This window comes from Astatotilapia calliptera, chromosome 1 (genome assembly GCF_964374335.1).
Source record: "Astatotilapia calliptera chromosome 1, fAstCal68.1, whole genome shotgun sequence".
NCBI classification, from domain to species: domain Eukaryota; kingdom Metazoa; phylum Chordata; class Actinopteri; order Cichliformes; family Cichlidae; genus Astatotilapia; species Astatotilapia calliptera.
The window spans coordinates 4,015,887-4,032,095 of NC_137422.1; the positions used below are offsets into that span (position 1 = coordinate 4,015,887).

The following is a 16,209-nucleotide window of genomic DNA, read 5'->3' on the forward strand; positions in this document are numbered from 1 at the left end:
AATCAAATCAAATCAAATCAAATCACTTTTTATTGTCACATCACATGTGCAGGCACACTGGCACAGCACATGCGAGTGAAATTCTTGTGTGCGAGCCCCACAAGCAACAGAGATGCGCAAACACAACAACACAAACGAGCAAAATACAAGAATGGCCAACCTGAAACTAATAAATATATGTACAATATATAATAGTGTATGCATTTCTGGATGTGTATACTAAATATTTTCCTACGTGTGTGTGTGTGTGTGTGTGTGTGTGTGTGTGTGTGTGTATACACATTTTTACAAATTAAATAGTAAAAAAATAAAATAAAATAATAATAATAATAATAATAATAATAATAATAAAATATATAAAATATACAGAGTTGAATATGTGCAAAACAAGTGGCATTTATATACAGTGTGGAGTGCATAATGTTGAAGTTCCAGTAGTGAAGCTGAGGTGTCTACACTGAAAAAAATGTTTTTTTGGCCCTGTAATTATTATTTCAATTAGCTATATAAATTTTACAAAAAATTACAAATTCAGTGCTATTACTTTAAAATAGCAGTTTTTCTTGTAGTGCATTACTTGAGGATTGTTTGTAATTATGTGTCCTCAGTTTTGTATGTAAATTGAATCATTGGATCCAAGTAATATTCACTAAACCAATTCATTGGCTTAATTAGTTGATATTTCCAAGTAAAATGTAATGGAGTGACATCAGTGAATATGGCCACCTTCTCTGCATTCGGAGCATGACGTCAAAGCCCCTCCCCACATTTGAGCGGTCTTTCTTCAGACATACCATGGTCCACATTTCGACGGTTGGCAGACTTGACGGAAACGGGAAGAAGTAGAACCATGAATGTAAGTTTTAAGCGGAACAAACTTTGTACGTTCCTGTTGGCTCACCTACTTAAGTCAGTTTCTCCGCACTGAAAGAAGCTGCGCTAGCAAATAGTGTATTTTCCTGCTAGACTTGCTGACTAACTTTCCTGGCAGGAGGTATGTCCAGAATTTCCCACAGCACTTTACAGCTTAGATGGCCACCTAAACAACACACGCCTGCTGCCTTAACTAACGTCTTTGTGAATAAAACGACCACGGTCCAGTTTAAAATAATTGCTGCACAGCTGCCATGAGGTGTATTTTGAAAAATAACAAAACAAAAAACGATATACGCACTCGATTTCACTCAAGTCTTCATATTGACCTGTTTTAAATTTGCCACCGAACTAACATATGTAAAAAAAAAAAAATAATATCAGTGTGCATCCTTGAGTTAGTAGAAATTAGTTGAAAAGCATATAGATAACCTTTTTTTTTTTTTTCTTTTTTCTTTTTTTTTTACAGAACATAGGACCTTCTGACTGCTAATTTGAACTCCACAAGGTAAGATCAAATTAGTAACGATTAGGTTTAACTTGTCACATAATTTGTCTGTTTAAGGTGCCACAACATGAGATGGATGTGTAAGATATGTAGCTTTGAGTCAGAGAAGAGGTTGGGATTGTTAAAACACTACAGACTAAAGCATGGAAATGGTGGTCGCAGCCAGTCAGTCCCTTGTCTTCACACTGATTGCCCTTGCTCGTTTAAAACATTTAATGCCCTTAAGACCCATTTGTCTCGACACCATGTGAAGATGGTCACACAAAGTGGACCTCTTTCATTTACTTGTCTACTTTGCTGCTCTGTTTTTTTTAATTCAGAGAAGCAGTATTTTGAGCATCTTAACAACCACTTAAGGAAGTTTGAAGTAGTTGCATGTGTCTTCAAAGACTGCAACTTCAGTACAAATATTTATTCCACCTTTGCTACACATAGACACAGAAAACACCAGTCACACACCCTTGAGGATTTTAAAACTGAAGTATTAAAAAGCAAACCTAATGAACCCATGTTTGCTCAGGATGAGACCTATGTGGAAGAGAGCTTAGAGCTTTGGGATGGGGAACCACAGGAGTTGTCTCAAGATATAAAAGAGAAATTTGGCCATCTATTTTTAAAGTTAGAAAGCATGTTCAATGTCCCAAACAAATGCATTGATGAAATAGTAGATGAGCTTCAGTTTATATCCACCTCTGCATCTGGTCCACTTTTAAGAGATGTGGTGGTGTCCACCTTGAAAAGCCATAACTGTGATCTGGATCCAGCCATTATCTCAGATTTAGTGAAAAATCTTTGTGAGACACACCCTATAAGTACTGCCTTGGGGACAGGTGGCCCTTTCACAACTTATTACAAGAGAAGAGAATTTATGAAGAAGCATTTTTCAGTTGTTGAACCAGAAGAACACATACTTGATAAAAAAAAGGGCAAAACCTTCCAGTATGTCCCAATATTGCCCTCCTTGGTGCAGGTCCTAAGTAAGTCTTTTCAAGAAAACACATTTGAAGGTGAAAAAAAAACTGAAAATGACTTTAAGTACCAGACATTTCGTGATGGATCTCACTATCAAAACAACAAGTTTTTCTCTGTAGAGGAGAACAGAGTGAGTCTCATCCTGTACATTGATGACTTTGAGGTATGTAATCCTCTTGGGACATCTCGAAAAAAGCACAAAGTCACAGCTGTCTATTGGGTGTTGGGAAACATTCCGGTGCAATTACGTTCCACATTGACATCAATCTACCTTGCAATTCTGTGTAAGGCTGAAGACACCAAGCAGTTTGGATTCCAGCGAGTTTTAGAGCCACTGTTAACAGATATCCAAAGCTTGGAGAAAGATGGTCTTTTTGTTCCAGCGTTAGGGAAAGCCATTAAAGGGACTGTGGTCAGTGTGGTGGCAGATAATTTGGGGGCGCACTCTGTGGCAGGATTTGTCGAAAGCTTTGCAGGGTCATACATCTGCCGGTTTTGTGTTGGGGAGCGATCCAAGTTTCAGTCCAATGAAGTGAGATCTGGGTCTTTTCATCAAAGAACCAAAGATCAACATACACTGCATGTACAGACAGCTGTGTCTAGTCCAGATCACCCTCATTGTTATGGTGTAAAAAAACAGTGTGCATTGTCAGAAAAACTTGAGCATTTTCATGTTACATCTGGTTACCCTCCAGATGTTTTACATGATCTGCTGGAGGGCATTGTTCCAGTGGAACTGGCTTTGGCATTTGATAACTTGATCAAGAAAAAATATTTTTCTCTCATGGAACTGAATGATGCCATTTCCAATTTCCCATACAAGTGGAGTGATAAAACAAATCGCCCTCATCTCATTCCTGCTAACTTTTCGACTCGAAAATCAGTAGGGGGCAACGCACATGAAAATTGGTGCTTATTACGTCTTTTGCCTCTGATTATAGGTTTAAAAGTACCCCAACAAGAGCCTGTATGGCAGATGCTGATGACACTGAAAGACATTGTGGACCTTGTCATGTCTCGAGTCCATACTGAAGAAAGCATTTGCTATCTTGACAGCATCATTTCAGAACACCGAAGCAGATTCCTTGATGTTTTCCCCCAACATAAGCTCATTCCCAAGCACCATTTCCTTGAGCACTATCCTCAGCTCATTCGGGAATTTGGCCCCCTAGCTGCCCTCTGGACAATGAGATTCGAGGCCAAACACAGCTTTTTCAAGAAGGTGGTAAGACACACTGGTTGTTTCAGGAATATTTTGCTGTCTCTTGCAAATAAGCACCAGCTCATGGTTGCATATCATCAATCACATTCTGTCAAACCATCACTTGCGGTCACAAAAACAACAGAGGTCTCTTTAGATGTGCTTAAGGATGATCTAAAAGACCTGGTGAAATGCAGATTCCCTGCTGTTACAGCTGTGCATGTTGCCAATAATGTGTGCAGTTTAGGCACCAACTATGCAGTGGGAATGTTGTTGTGTTGTGGTTCCACTGCAGGACTGCCTGACTTTTCTGAAGTGTTACAGATAATGGTGATTTGTAACAAACTGACTTTTTTCGTGAGACAACAAAATACATGGTACAATGAACACCTGAGGAGTTATGAGCTGGAGAACACAGGGAGTGTGCAGTTACTTGAGCAAAGAGAGCTTAAAGATTTTTATCCTTTGGCTTCATACACCCTTGCAGGAAGACGCCTGACAACTTTAAAGCACCACATTTGCCTATCTTTTTGAAATGTGAGGAGAGAAGCTTGTGAATAAATGTCTGTATTTCTCTTCTGTTGTTGCAGCTTCTTCCTGTTGATATGGCACCCTCAGCGAAACTGCGGATAATTTTTGGGGAGGATGATGTCCACAAACTACTTTTACCTGCAGGCATCCCAAGCACACTTCAGGACCTCAATGATGTTCTTCGAGAGACATTTGATATTACAGGACCATTCACTGTTATGTACCAGGACATGGATTTCGATGGTCAGTTCTTCACTTTGACCTCGATTGAGGAAGTACAAGATAAAGCTAACCTCAAAGTAGTAAAAACTGAACCAGTAATCTTAAGTCTCACTACTGTGGACATGTCAGAAGTCGAATCTCCAGTTCCACTATCTACAGAAGCAAGCTCCTCCTCATCTGTATGCGACACAATCCTGTTGTCCTCCCCAGATGAGAGTGGACCATCCTACAGGTCTAAGCCATGGCCATTTAAGTTTGAAATACCAGACTTCTCTTATGATATAGACCTTGCACTGGAAGCAGGAAAGCAAGCTTATGAAAATGATGGCACACTTTTGAACAACCCAAGCGTAACTAGTAGCATTCTTGAGAAGCTTGCAGAGACTATATTTGGCTTCACAGCATATCCAACTGGTGTCCAGATTTTAGCTGTTGCTGAAGCCTTGGTAGCAAAATACCCATGCCTCAAAGAGCCAGGTTCTTTTAATGGCCTATATGGTTGGCAACAGAGGATAAAGTATAAAATGGGCAACTACAGGGCAAAGTTAAGAGGTCGCCAATTAGCCATTCCAGAGCTCGAGGTGAACACACTGAAGAGACGATGCTCCAGTGAAGAGGGTTCACTTAAAGGCTTTAAAAGGGCCAAAAAAGCTGAAGTCAACTATCTGCCACCACTGCCATTCGGTGAGACTGAGGAAACCTTAGAGATGGATAGACTAGATTTGCTGAAGGAAATGAAGAAGAAGAACAATGAGAGGGCAATTAATGAGAAAATGGAGAAGTCTTTCGCTATGAGAAGAAAAGAGGTTGTCAAGGATTGCCCCGCAATCCAAGACCTCTTAGAGAGGTGGCCTTCTCTGTTCTGTGAAAATCAGGTAAATCCAGTTCTTGTTCATGCAGCAACTAAGTGTATGTGAGATCTCATGAGTCATCTTTGACATGATTTTGTGTTTTATCTCTCATTTCAGATCAAAGAGGAGTTTAAGCGAATAACCACAATCCATCTGGAGCGAACGTTTTTGTCCAGATTGGACAGGTACACCACCAAACTCCTGGAGATATTTCGAAGGAAGGGCGGGACTGCAGGGACCAAAATAAAACCAATGTTGGACTCACTCAATAAGGTAAAATTTTAAATTATTTTAATTACATAATCTAATGGAAAAGATGAGGTCATACACACTGAGAATGTATCACTCTTATTTAAAGGACAAGTTGACAAGTTTGTTATTTTAAACTTAAAGCTTTGTTTTCAGATTGTTTATGATGAAATCGAACGATTTTGATTGAAATTTGGACACATGCTGCTGGCCGGAGCTTTTTTGGTTTCTGTGGTAGCACACCCCCACCTCCACAATGGCTTCATACAAAGACGTGAAACTCACCGAGTGGTCAGGGGTGTTCACTGATATGTTCACACACAAATCGTTGCAAAAATGCTTTCCAACAGGTGTTTTACCATTTGTTGTAAAACTGGACCTATTTTTTCAAACGCCTTACACCTGTACATTCTTCCGCCGAGAGCTTGAATAATAGAATGGAATAGCGGCGGACTAATACCGTACATCACAGCACATCTAATACAAGTCAATGGAGTTGGACAAAAACTACAATAAAAACCAGTTGGAAAGTATCTTTTGCAGCGATTTTTGTGTGAACATATCAGTGAACACTTCTGACACTCGGTGAGTTTCACGTCTTTGTAAACGACAGTTTTATGCATTTTAGGAAGGATTGTTCCAGTGCACCTATGAAGCCATTGTGGAGGTGGGGATGTGCTACCACAGAAACCAAAAAAGCTCGGGCCAGCAGCATGTGTCCAAATTTCAATCAAAATCGTTCGATTTCATCATAAACTGAAAACAGGGCTTTAAGTGTAAAATACTGAACTTGTCCTTTATTCTGATCAGTGTCTGTGTTGGCTGAAACTGTTCTCCTGATCCTGACACTGTGGCCAAATTAACAATTTATGCACATGATTGTCTCTACAAGTGTATACAAACCTGTCATCTCTCCCTTAATATGCGCTCAAAAGCAGAGAAATTTACAGAATTTTCAAAGTGACCCTCTGAGTGCAGCGAGATCCCTTCCTGCTGCCCATAGACTCCAATACAATTATTTCCCAAAATATTACTCTTGTGTGTGGGAATTCCTGTCCTTGACTGGTTAATATTGTGATAGGAGGTACTGATATGTTGCAAAAAATTCATTTGCATGTCCAGTGATGAGGCAGAAAACTTTCCTCACTGGGCAGAGACAGTTTCTAGACCCACAGATTATGACATGCACTGGACTCTTGTCTTAACACACATCGTTGAGAAATTCATGTTAAGTTGTACACTTCACAACGTTAGAATGTAGCTGCAGGCTTACATTCTCCATGGGTAACTTTCTGTTTACATCTGTATGTGCTGTTATGTATGTATGTTACATATGTTATGTTGTGTATTTTCTGCAATAAATTTTCTTTTTGGGTTTAATAGCATCATGTCGATGGCAGAAGGGACATTATCATTCGTTGCTTAGTTGAGTATCTTGGAGAGAGTGGAGAGGAGCTGATCAAAGACCATCAGGTATCTGATGATCATAATGACTGTATTAAAATTGTCTAACCTTATAATCTGGTCTTCACTTGTGATGATATATTGAAGGTCAAAGATTCTCTACCTCTTTTTTATTTTTACATTTTTTTTTCTCTTAACCTTTTCTTTTACTTGGAATCTATTCTAGTTATTTCTAATTGTGGTTTGTTTGTTTTCACAGGAGGACGTCAGCCAAGAAGCATTGAAAGAGGACTGCAGTAATCACATGATGAAGATCATCGTAATCCATCCCAATGTGGCACAGGAAAACCAAGATCCTGTGAACGTGTCGGTCATCATTGAGGGGACAGAAATTCTGGAGGACTGCGGAAGTGTGACAAACGCTTGCCTCCTGCTCATGGGTGTCATCTATGCTGTCAACTTAAGTTACCCACTGAAACTGAAATATACGTTTGAGGTATTTCAGAAGCTGTTTCTTGAGCTTGACATCCTTAAAATGTCACCAAAGGTCCAGTCTCTCCACAAGAAACTTTTAGTGTGAGTGTTCCAGTGTTATTTGTGCTTTTGTCCAGCACAATTAATTTGTTTGCATTTTGTCTGTTTTCTGACAGTAATTTCAAATGTTGCTCAGTTTTATACAAGTTCTTTCTGTCCTGAACGTTCTGAGAATGTCTGCAAAGGTAGTGATTGCAACTGTTAATGGACAGAGTTGATGTATGTGTTCTGAAAGTTGATTAGAAGAAAGGGGACAGTGCACACTGAGTTTTTGAATAGCATGTTGTTGTTTTTTTGTATATGTGTATATGCTCTGTTTTGAAATTTGCGATCAAGAAGTTCTATGGCCATGTTTTTTGTGGTTATAATGTTATGTAGATATTTTAAATATATCTATGCCATTTCAACTGTGAAATAAAAGTGTCTCTTAAGCTGCAAATATTTGTTTTTAGAAAATATTGATTTATTATTTAATAGAATAATAAGAATATTTATTCAATTCGATTAATATTAACTAGTACATTCATAATAAATATTACTTAATAATTACATAGAATATAACAAAGAAAAGATGAGTAAGAAACACAAAGAAATATCAGCAATGTTCACTTGGGTTTTGTAATTGGATGCAATGGTATTCTGAGTAAAAGTTACAACCTGTAGATGAGTATTGCCAGTGCAATTTACTTGTGTATTTCACATAAAAAATAGATGGTTCTAGTACGTAAATATTACTTAGAAATAGCCCGAGTAAAGATTACAAGCACTTTCTGTGTGGAAAAAGTTGCCTAGCTTTTTTTAAGTAAATGTCACTCCAAATTTTTTTCAGTGTATGACGTGTTCAGCAGTCTGATGGCCTGATGGAAAAAGCTGTCTCTCAGTCTGCTGGTACGGGACTGGATGCTGCAGAACCTCCTTCCTGATGGAAGCAGTCTGAACAGTTTATGGCTGGGGTGACTGGAGTCCTTGATGATCCTCCCCGCTTTCCTCAGGCACCGCTTCCTGTAGATGTCTTGGAGGGAGGGAAGCTCACCTCCAATTATCCGTTCAGAGCACCGCACTACTCGCTGGAGAGCTTTGCAGTTGTAGGCGGTGCTGTTGCCATACCAGGTGGTGATGCATCCAGTGAGGATGCTCTCAATGGCACAGTGATAGAAGGTCCTGAGGATGCGGGGTCTCATGCCGAATCTTTTCAGTCTCCTGAGAAAGAAGAGGCGCTGCTGGGCCTTCTTCACTGTTTTGTTTGTGTGTACTGACCACGTAAGATCCTCAGCCAGATGTACGCCAAGGAACCGGAAGCTGCTCACTCTCTCCACAGCAGCGCCGTTGATGGTGATGGGGATGTGTACTTCTCTGCACCTCCGGAAGTCCACTATCAACTCCTTTGTTTTTGCGACGTTGAGGGTGAGATGGTTGTCTTGACACCAGTGGGTCAGGGCGCTGACCTCCTCCCTGTAAGCCGTCTCATCACCGTTGGTGATAAGACCCACCACTGTAGTGTCGTCCGCAAACTTCACAATGATGTTGGAGTTGTTAGTGGCTGTGCAGTCGTAGGTGTAGAGTGAGTACAGGAGAGGGCTCAGTACACACCCCTGTGGAGCACCAGTGTTCAGTGTGATGGGGGATGAGGTGATGCTGCCCAGTCTGACCACCTGGCGTCTGTCAGACAGGAAGCTAAGGATCCAGCTGCAGAGGGAGCTGCTCAGTCCTAGATCCTGCAGTTTCCTGTCCAGCTTCGAGGGAACGATGGTATTGAATGCTGAGCTGTAATCTACAAACAGCATCCTCACATACGTGTCTCTCTTCTCCAGGTGTGACAGGGCAGTGTGTAGTGTCAGGGCTATGGCATCATCAGTGGACCTGTTGTGGCGGTATGCAAACTGTAGAGGGTCCAGTGAGTCGGGTAGTGCAGAGCAGATGAAGTCCCTGACCAGCTTCTCGAAGCATTTGCTTACGATGGGGGTCAGGGCTACAGGTCGCCAGTCGTTCAATGAGGAGATGGTGGAGGATTTGGGTACAGGGACGATGGTGGCCATTTTGAAGCAGGCTGGGACTACAGACAGAGAGAGGGAAAGGTTGAAGATGTGTGTGAACACTCCAGCCAGCTGAGCCGCGCATGACCTGAGGACGCGGCCGGGAATCCCGTCCGGACCAGTAGCTTTGCGTGCGTTCACCTTCCTGAAGCACCTCCGCACATCCTCCTCAGACACAGTGTGCGCACCGACGTCATCCGCGGTGCGCACACTGTCCGGTCTCATGGTGTTCGCTGTGTCGAATCTAGCGTAGAATACGTTTAGATCCTCACACAGAGAGGCCGTGGTCTGCGGTGTGCTGGTTTTCCCTCTAAAGTCTGTGATCGTGTTTAGTCCCTGCCACATACTCCGAGGGTTGTCAAACTGTTGTTCCACCCTGTCCCTGTACTCACGTTTGGCTGCTTTGATCGTCTTCCGGAGTTGGTAATGTGCGTGTTTGTAGTCCGATGTGTTCGCGGAGGCAAAGGCGGTGTTCCGTGCCGCGCGAACATCTCCGTTAATCCAGGGTTTTTGATTTGGGAAGGATTTGACTGTTCTGGATGGGACGACATCTTCCACGCATTTCCTGATAAATCCACAGACTGAGTCTGTGTATTCATCAATGTCTCTGGCGGCCACGTGAAACATTTCCCAGTCCGCGTGATCAAAACAGTCCCGCAGCGCAGACTCCGATTGGTCCGTCCAACAGTGCACCGCCCTCCGGGTTGGAGCTTCCTGTTTCAGCTTCTGCCTGTAGGCGGGCAGGAGCAGGATGGAGCAGTGATCTGATTGGCCGAATGGGGCGCGGGGGAGGGCTTTGTACGCATCCCGGAAAGAGGTGTAACAGTGGTCGAGTTGCCGGTTTCCACGTGTGTTGAAAAGGATGTGTTGATGGAGTTTTGGTGAGACTTTCTTCAGGTTTCCCTTATTAAAGTCTCCGGCTGTGATAAACGCTGCCTCTGGGTGTGCGGTTTCCTCGCTGCTGATCGCGCTGTACAGTTCCCTGAGTGCACAGTCAGTGTCGGCTTGTGGGGGAATGTAAACAGCCGTAATAATCACTGCTGTAAATTCCCTCGGTAGCCAGAATGGCCGGCACTTAATCATCAGGTACTCCAGGTCCGGTGAGCAGAAGGATTTGACCGGGTGCACGTTTGCATAATCACACCAGCTGTTGTTGATCATGAAACACACACCACCGCCTCTGCTTTTCCCAGTAAGATCCTGTGACCTGTCCGCGCGGTGCACAGAGAACCCCGGCAGTTGTATTGCGGAGTCCGGTACTTTGTCCGATAGCCAGGTTTCTGTGAGGCAGATCACGCAGCAGTCCCGCATCTCTCGCTGGAATGAGATCCGTGCCCGAAGCTCGCACAGCTTGTTCTCCAGAGACTGCATATTAGCCAGTAATAAACTGGGTAACGGTGGTCTGTAAGTGCGCCGTCTCAGTCGAACCAGAACGCCAGATCTTCTCCCTCTGCGTCGGCGTTTGCGGCCTCCAGGGCCAGAGAACAAAGGCGTCTCAGGTGAGATGAATGGGGGGTCTGTAAACGGAGCGTCCGTGTTGCAAAACTTGAACTCCGGAAAGTTATAAGAAAGACCGTCTTTTATGTCCAGTAAGGTTTGTCGGTCGTACACAAGGAGACAAGTGCTGCTCGTGAAAAAATAAAGGAAAAGTAAAATTAAACACAGAAGAAAGCCGTTGCTTGGGGGAGCTCGCAACGAGGCTGCCATACTCGGCGTGACGTGAATAAAGGCACATACCTTTGACGTTGCATGACGAACTCTGTATTCCTCGTCCACACGTGAACGCAAAACAGGAGTTTTAAAGAAATCTCCGTTTTCGGTGATTCCAAACGCCATTTACGTGGACGAAACAGCTGCGTTTTCAAATATACCCGTGTAGGTGTGGACGCAGCGTAAAAGAGTCAGTAGTTTATTTTATTACTACCTGTAATTTATTGCAGGTTACTTGTGTTTGCTTAATTGTTTACTAAATGTTTGAGGTGTGAAATAAACCGCAATGGAGCAAAATATGGGCGTGTGTGGTTGGAGGATGTGTGCGTGCGTGTGCGTGCGTGTGTGTGCACGCGGGGGGGGGGCGCGAACGTTTTTCTTGTAAGACAAAGGGGGGGCCAGCAAAAAAAGTTTGGGAACCACTGTTCTAATCCATGCCTGTGATTTAATGTTTTTCAACTCAAAAATAATGTTTCAACTTGAGCTTTGCAGGTAAGCGTGGAGGTGTTTGAGAGTCCTGACTTCAGTGGGGAGCCATAGCTGGACTGGTTTGTCAAAGTAACTCAGTTGTTTGGCATCGTGGAGCTTCCACAGATTCAGTAACATTAGCAAGTGGTGGAGGACAGCAGGTGGATAAGGGAGAGGGGAGGCAGGAGGAGAGACCCGAGGCGGCCGCCGTTCTGAGTGTCAGGTGAACTGAACTTCAGGTAAGAAGTTATGACCTGCAGTCTATCTGGGTCAGATATAAACCAAGTTTAGGTGGAGTTTATTTTCGTTGTGCTGACTTTTTACAGTCAGTTACAATAACTCGTACTGCGTGCTAGCTAGCATGACGGAGTTTCTATACAGCTGGGTGGGTGCTATGAAGTTACTGATAGTTAACTTTATTTTATTCATAAGGTTAGATAGTAGAGTTGCCAACCGTCCCGTAAAACGATGGAATCGTCCAGCATTCAGAGAAAATATTATGCCTTTTGTATTGAGCTGAAAAGGAGCACAGTTTGTCCTGTACTTCAGCTAGGATAGAAAAAGACACAAAGCTGGAGTTATTCTGTCTTTACGCTGTCAGCTGCCTCTTCTTCTCTTATTCTTTCCCCTCCCTCTCCTGTTTCTACTTCAATGAAGATGATCATGAAACTGATCAATGATCAGCTGATCGGCTTTTCTCTCTTGTTTGTTTATCGCCCACTGCATGTTTAAGCTTGATCAGCTGTTGTTAGAATTTATTTAATATTAATTTCTAATATCAGCTGATGTTTGCTGGAGCCACAGCTGTAAACCTGCTGGTCATGATATCGGTTTGGATATGTGGTGAGAGGGAAACATGAAGATGAAACCAGGAGATGTCCTTACTGAATCATCAGAGCTGAACAGGTGATGGAGAAACAGGTTCACCTTTTAGGTGACATGAATGAGTTGAAGAGAAGTTATGAACTGTTTCTGAGAGACAAATAACACCAGGATCCTTTTTTACGCTGACAGCTGGTAACTGTGCAGGGGCGGGTCTAGCAAAGTTTTGCCAGGGGGCCAGGTAGGGCATTAACAGGGAGAGGGGGGCACAAAGAAATATGTTCTTATTCTCATTAAAATTTCTCGCTTTTATTAAATAATTATCTGAAGATTACAACCAAAGTTTTTATCTGACGTAAAATGTATATAAATCATACATATACCAACAAGACTGTGTACATCACTTTCACAACAGTGTCTGTTTTCATTCAAAAGCTTTATGCCTTTTCCTGTAATACCTGGGGGGCCGGTCTCTAGTCAAGATGGCCATTTTTTGTCCCAGTCCAGCCTTGTGGGGAGCTCAGTCAGAACCATTATATCCACAATGATGTGTAAAACTGGCTGACACTTGTACTTTATATTTTTTGAATCTGATTTTTCTCTTCTCTGCTCTGATGCAAAATGGGATGATTCAAAGCTAAAGGAATTTCCCTGAGTCATCTTAAACTAAATTTGAAAGTCCCTTAGTCCAAAGTGCTTCATAATTCATAAAGACAGGGCTTATTTAGACCTGGCTGTCTGTAGTGTTCAGACTATAACTGACTGCAGTTTTCTGGGACAATTGTAGGCACGGTTTTGGTTTGTTGTGGGCTTCAGACTGGACAGTAATTAAAACTGAAAAAAATCCATCATTGAATAGAATTTTTAATATATATGTAACCAAATATTCCAGTTATTTTTAATTAAATGACATATGAAGAAAACTGAAAATATATACTGTGAATTAAATGCATAAAATAACACGAGAAATAGCCTATAACTCAGTAAATGTGAAGGGTTCTTTATTTTAAAGAAACTGAATTAGTACGTTTACATTGAAATATTATCTAAAAACTTAGTTTCAAATTTCACAAATAAGTCATATTCATTTAATAAATAAAACTGCTAAGCTCTAGTTGTAAGATACATATAGTTTCTTTTATATATATTTGTTTGTTAATAATATGTTGTGAAATTGTTAGGCAAGGTGTTTGTTTGCAAACGAAACTTTTAATTTAAAGTTTGATAATAAAAATAAAATTAAACGGATAAAAAAAATCAGCGATAAGTATTCAGAAAGAGCAGACTGACCTGTTATCTCTTAAAAAATATGCATGTGTGTTCATGTTATTACAGGATTCGGTTATTTCATTTAGTTTTGGAAAAGCATTCATTCCTTTTGTTCTGCAGCTGTATTGTGATGCAACCTTCCTTTAAAACGAAAACGCTTCAAGTCTTCATAATGGCCTTGAAAAGATGGTTTCTCAGTAATGTAAAATCTGGTTTGTACAATAAAGTAACTGTTTGCTTTCTATGTAACTGTGGTCATGCTGTGTGATCATGTGTGTCAGTTGTTTCGTATTCACATAATCCAAATAAATGCAAAATGAATCTAGAAAATATTTTTTATCAACTTCATGGGGAACGTCTTTTTTACCCTTGGCTATGTTTTATGTAAGTCAAAACGTATTGAATAAAGTCCGGCACACTGCTGTGGCTGTGAGCACAAAGGTCCTACTTGCTTAAATCTTCTGTTTATGAAGGGCAGCCAATCAGAACATATTTGACTTGAAGCTTAAACTGCTTGTTTCAGACAGCGGAGGATGAGCTAAATAAGGATTATTTTGAACTGTAAACCATGCAAAGCTGTTCAAGACAGATTAAACTGTTCGGTCTCAACAAAGCTATTTGGGTCAAACAAACAGGTGGACAAAGGAGGGGGGAACAACTAAGCTGTAGTGCCTCTTCACCTCACTGTGCAATACCTTTTGTGCAATACTTTTGTTAATAGTCAACGGTGCAATAGACTCCATACTTGAAATGTGCAATTCACTTGTATTTTTATTTTTATTCCTATTTATTCTATTTATCCCCTTCGTATATTTTATTTATATATGTCTCTGTATTTATTTATATGTGTGTGTGTATATATATATATATATATATATATATATATATATATATATATATATATATAATATTCTGTAACTGTAACTTCTGTCTGTGCTGTGCTTTTGGAAACCGAATTTCCCAGAGGAACCCACCCGAGGGATTAATAAAGTTTTATCTTATCTTATCTTATCTTAAACTAAATTTGCGTCACGTACATATGTCCCTCATAAAAAATTGATGCATCCACTGGTTTTGTGAATGTCATTGTTTTGAATATAAATGTTAACCAAGCAGGTACCCACATAGCAAAATTGGTATGGCCTGGATCTGGCCTACACAATGTTCTTACACAAGGCCCACATACCGCAAAGAATAACGGCCCTTTGGTGGCCCAGATCAGGTTTGCCAGAGGTGGCCCACACATGGGCCAGCACAGGGCCTGCAACTGGCCTCATGCTGGCCCATGTGTGGGCCACCTCTGGATTGAACCACTAACCTTCCTATCAGTAGGTGACTTGCTCTACCTCCTGAGCTACAGCCACCCAGTGGTAAACACCCTGCCATGACACCAGTCAGTCAGAAGTGTTTTTCTTGAATATTAACTATACAGTGTGTTATTGGTGAACGGAAGAAATGTACTTATGCTTTTAAATTTTGCTGTATTCGGTGCATTGATTTTTTTCTACATTTTGTGTTTTTTCTACATGTTTTTGAGTTTCCCACATATAGATCTTTGGGTTTTGTTTAATTTAAAAAGATTACAAAAATGAACAATACAATACACTTAGTTTTCTTAAACTGATAACATGACTCTGTTGTACTCGTTCCTTTTAAATTATTAACTTATTGACATGGGAGACATGAATGAAAAGTTTTAGTTATTAAATATTTATAAATTTAATTATTAAACATTTTATTTTTATTTTAGTTAAATGGAACATGTCAACTGAAATCTAAATATTGGAGTGCTGATAGTCTTCAGCTTCATAAACTTAAAAAACTTAAGCTAATCGGTTGCTTTAAGTTTTTCTTTAATTCAGATAATTCCCTTTGAAATTCTCCAAAGGCACCAATAACACAAACAGAAACACAAACGAGAAGTCCAGTTCAGCTACTTCAATTAGTAGAGCTGAATTCATGCCAGCAAGCAGAGCAGTCGGGCCTCTAACTCTAAGCCTCAGGAAAATACAAATGAATAAGTGTTAATGAAATTCCTCAGGAAGTTGTTATGAAGGAGGGAAATGCCGCTGAGACCAAAAGTGCTTAGTGAATATTTTAACAATGGAATCTATATGAATTCACTGTTGAAGCGAGCCTCAAGTGACAGTGGAGGGAATGCAGTTTATTTGCTTGGCTTTTGTTTTAGTTCAGTAAAATGAATATGCATGCTCCCCTCGTATATTCTTTCTTACTAGGAGGTGATTATCCACTTTAACTTGTCAAATAAAATCATTAAAATCCTGAAAGATGGTCATATAGTATCAAACTGAGCCCATGACCAAGTCAAACTGAGTTACACTAAAACCTTCAGTTCACTTTATTTTTTATCTTTATTTACAGAACCATCATCTTACACTTAGGCTGCCATGACGATACTTCTGGGTTACTTCACCCAGTTAGGAACCTTAATCAGTAAAAGTGACCATTAAAGTGCAGCTCTGGAGGCCGCTGCTTGGTTTGGACAGTCTCAAATACTGAGCACTTTTTGTGATGGGAAGTTGTTGAAGCCAATGAGCAAGC

General features: G+C 40.9%; 1 protein-coding gene across 5 annotated transcripts; it reads left to right on the forward strand.

The window, feature by feature from the left end:
* The first annotated feature begins 635 nt into the window (after window positions 1–635).
* Window positions 636–7,784, forward strand: LOC113018186 (uncharacterized). 5 transcript variants are annotated; one of them, XR_013908680.1, is made up of 5 exons: window positions 636–856; window positions 1,343–1,381; window positions 5,276–5,431; window positions 6,791–6,880; window positions 7,071–7,784. XR_013908680.1 is itself a non-coding variant. In XM_026161246.2 (4 exons), the coding sequence occupies exons 1-4, from the start codon at window positions 4,160–4,162 to the stop codon at window positions 7,389–7,391; spliced, it is 1,590 nt and encodes a 529-aa protein (XP_026017031.2). In that variant the 5' UTR covers window positions 4,145–4,159; the 3' UTR covers window positions 7,392–7,784. The 5 variants fall into 5 exon arrangements, 1 of the variants encoding a protein (XP_026017031.2); XR_013908687.1 differs by lacking the exon at window positions 636–856 and adding an exon at window positions 934–994; XR_013908653.1 differs by lacking the exon at window positions 5,276–5,431 and having other exon boundaries at window positions 653–856.
* The last annotated feature ends 8,425 nt before the right edge of the window (window positions 7,785–16,209 follow it).

Excerpts from the sequence above, each read along its gene's own strand:
- LOC113018186 (XM_026161246.2), top strand. The coding sequence starts at position 4,160 with ATGGCACCCTCAGCGAAACTGCGGATAATTTTTGGGGAGGATGATGTC. Across the intron at positions 5,183-5,275 it reads CTCTGTTCTGTGAAAATCAG|ATCAAAGAGGAGTTTAAGCG; the intron begins GTAAATCCAGTT and ends CTCTCATTTCAG. Across the intron at positions 5,432-6,790 it reads TGTTGGACTCACTCAATAAG|CATCATGTCGATGGCAGAAG; the intron begins GTAAAATTTTAA and ends TGGGTTTAATAG.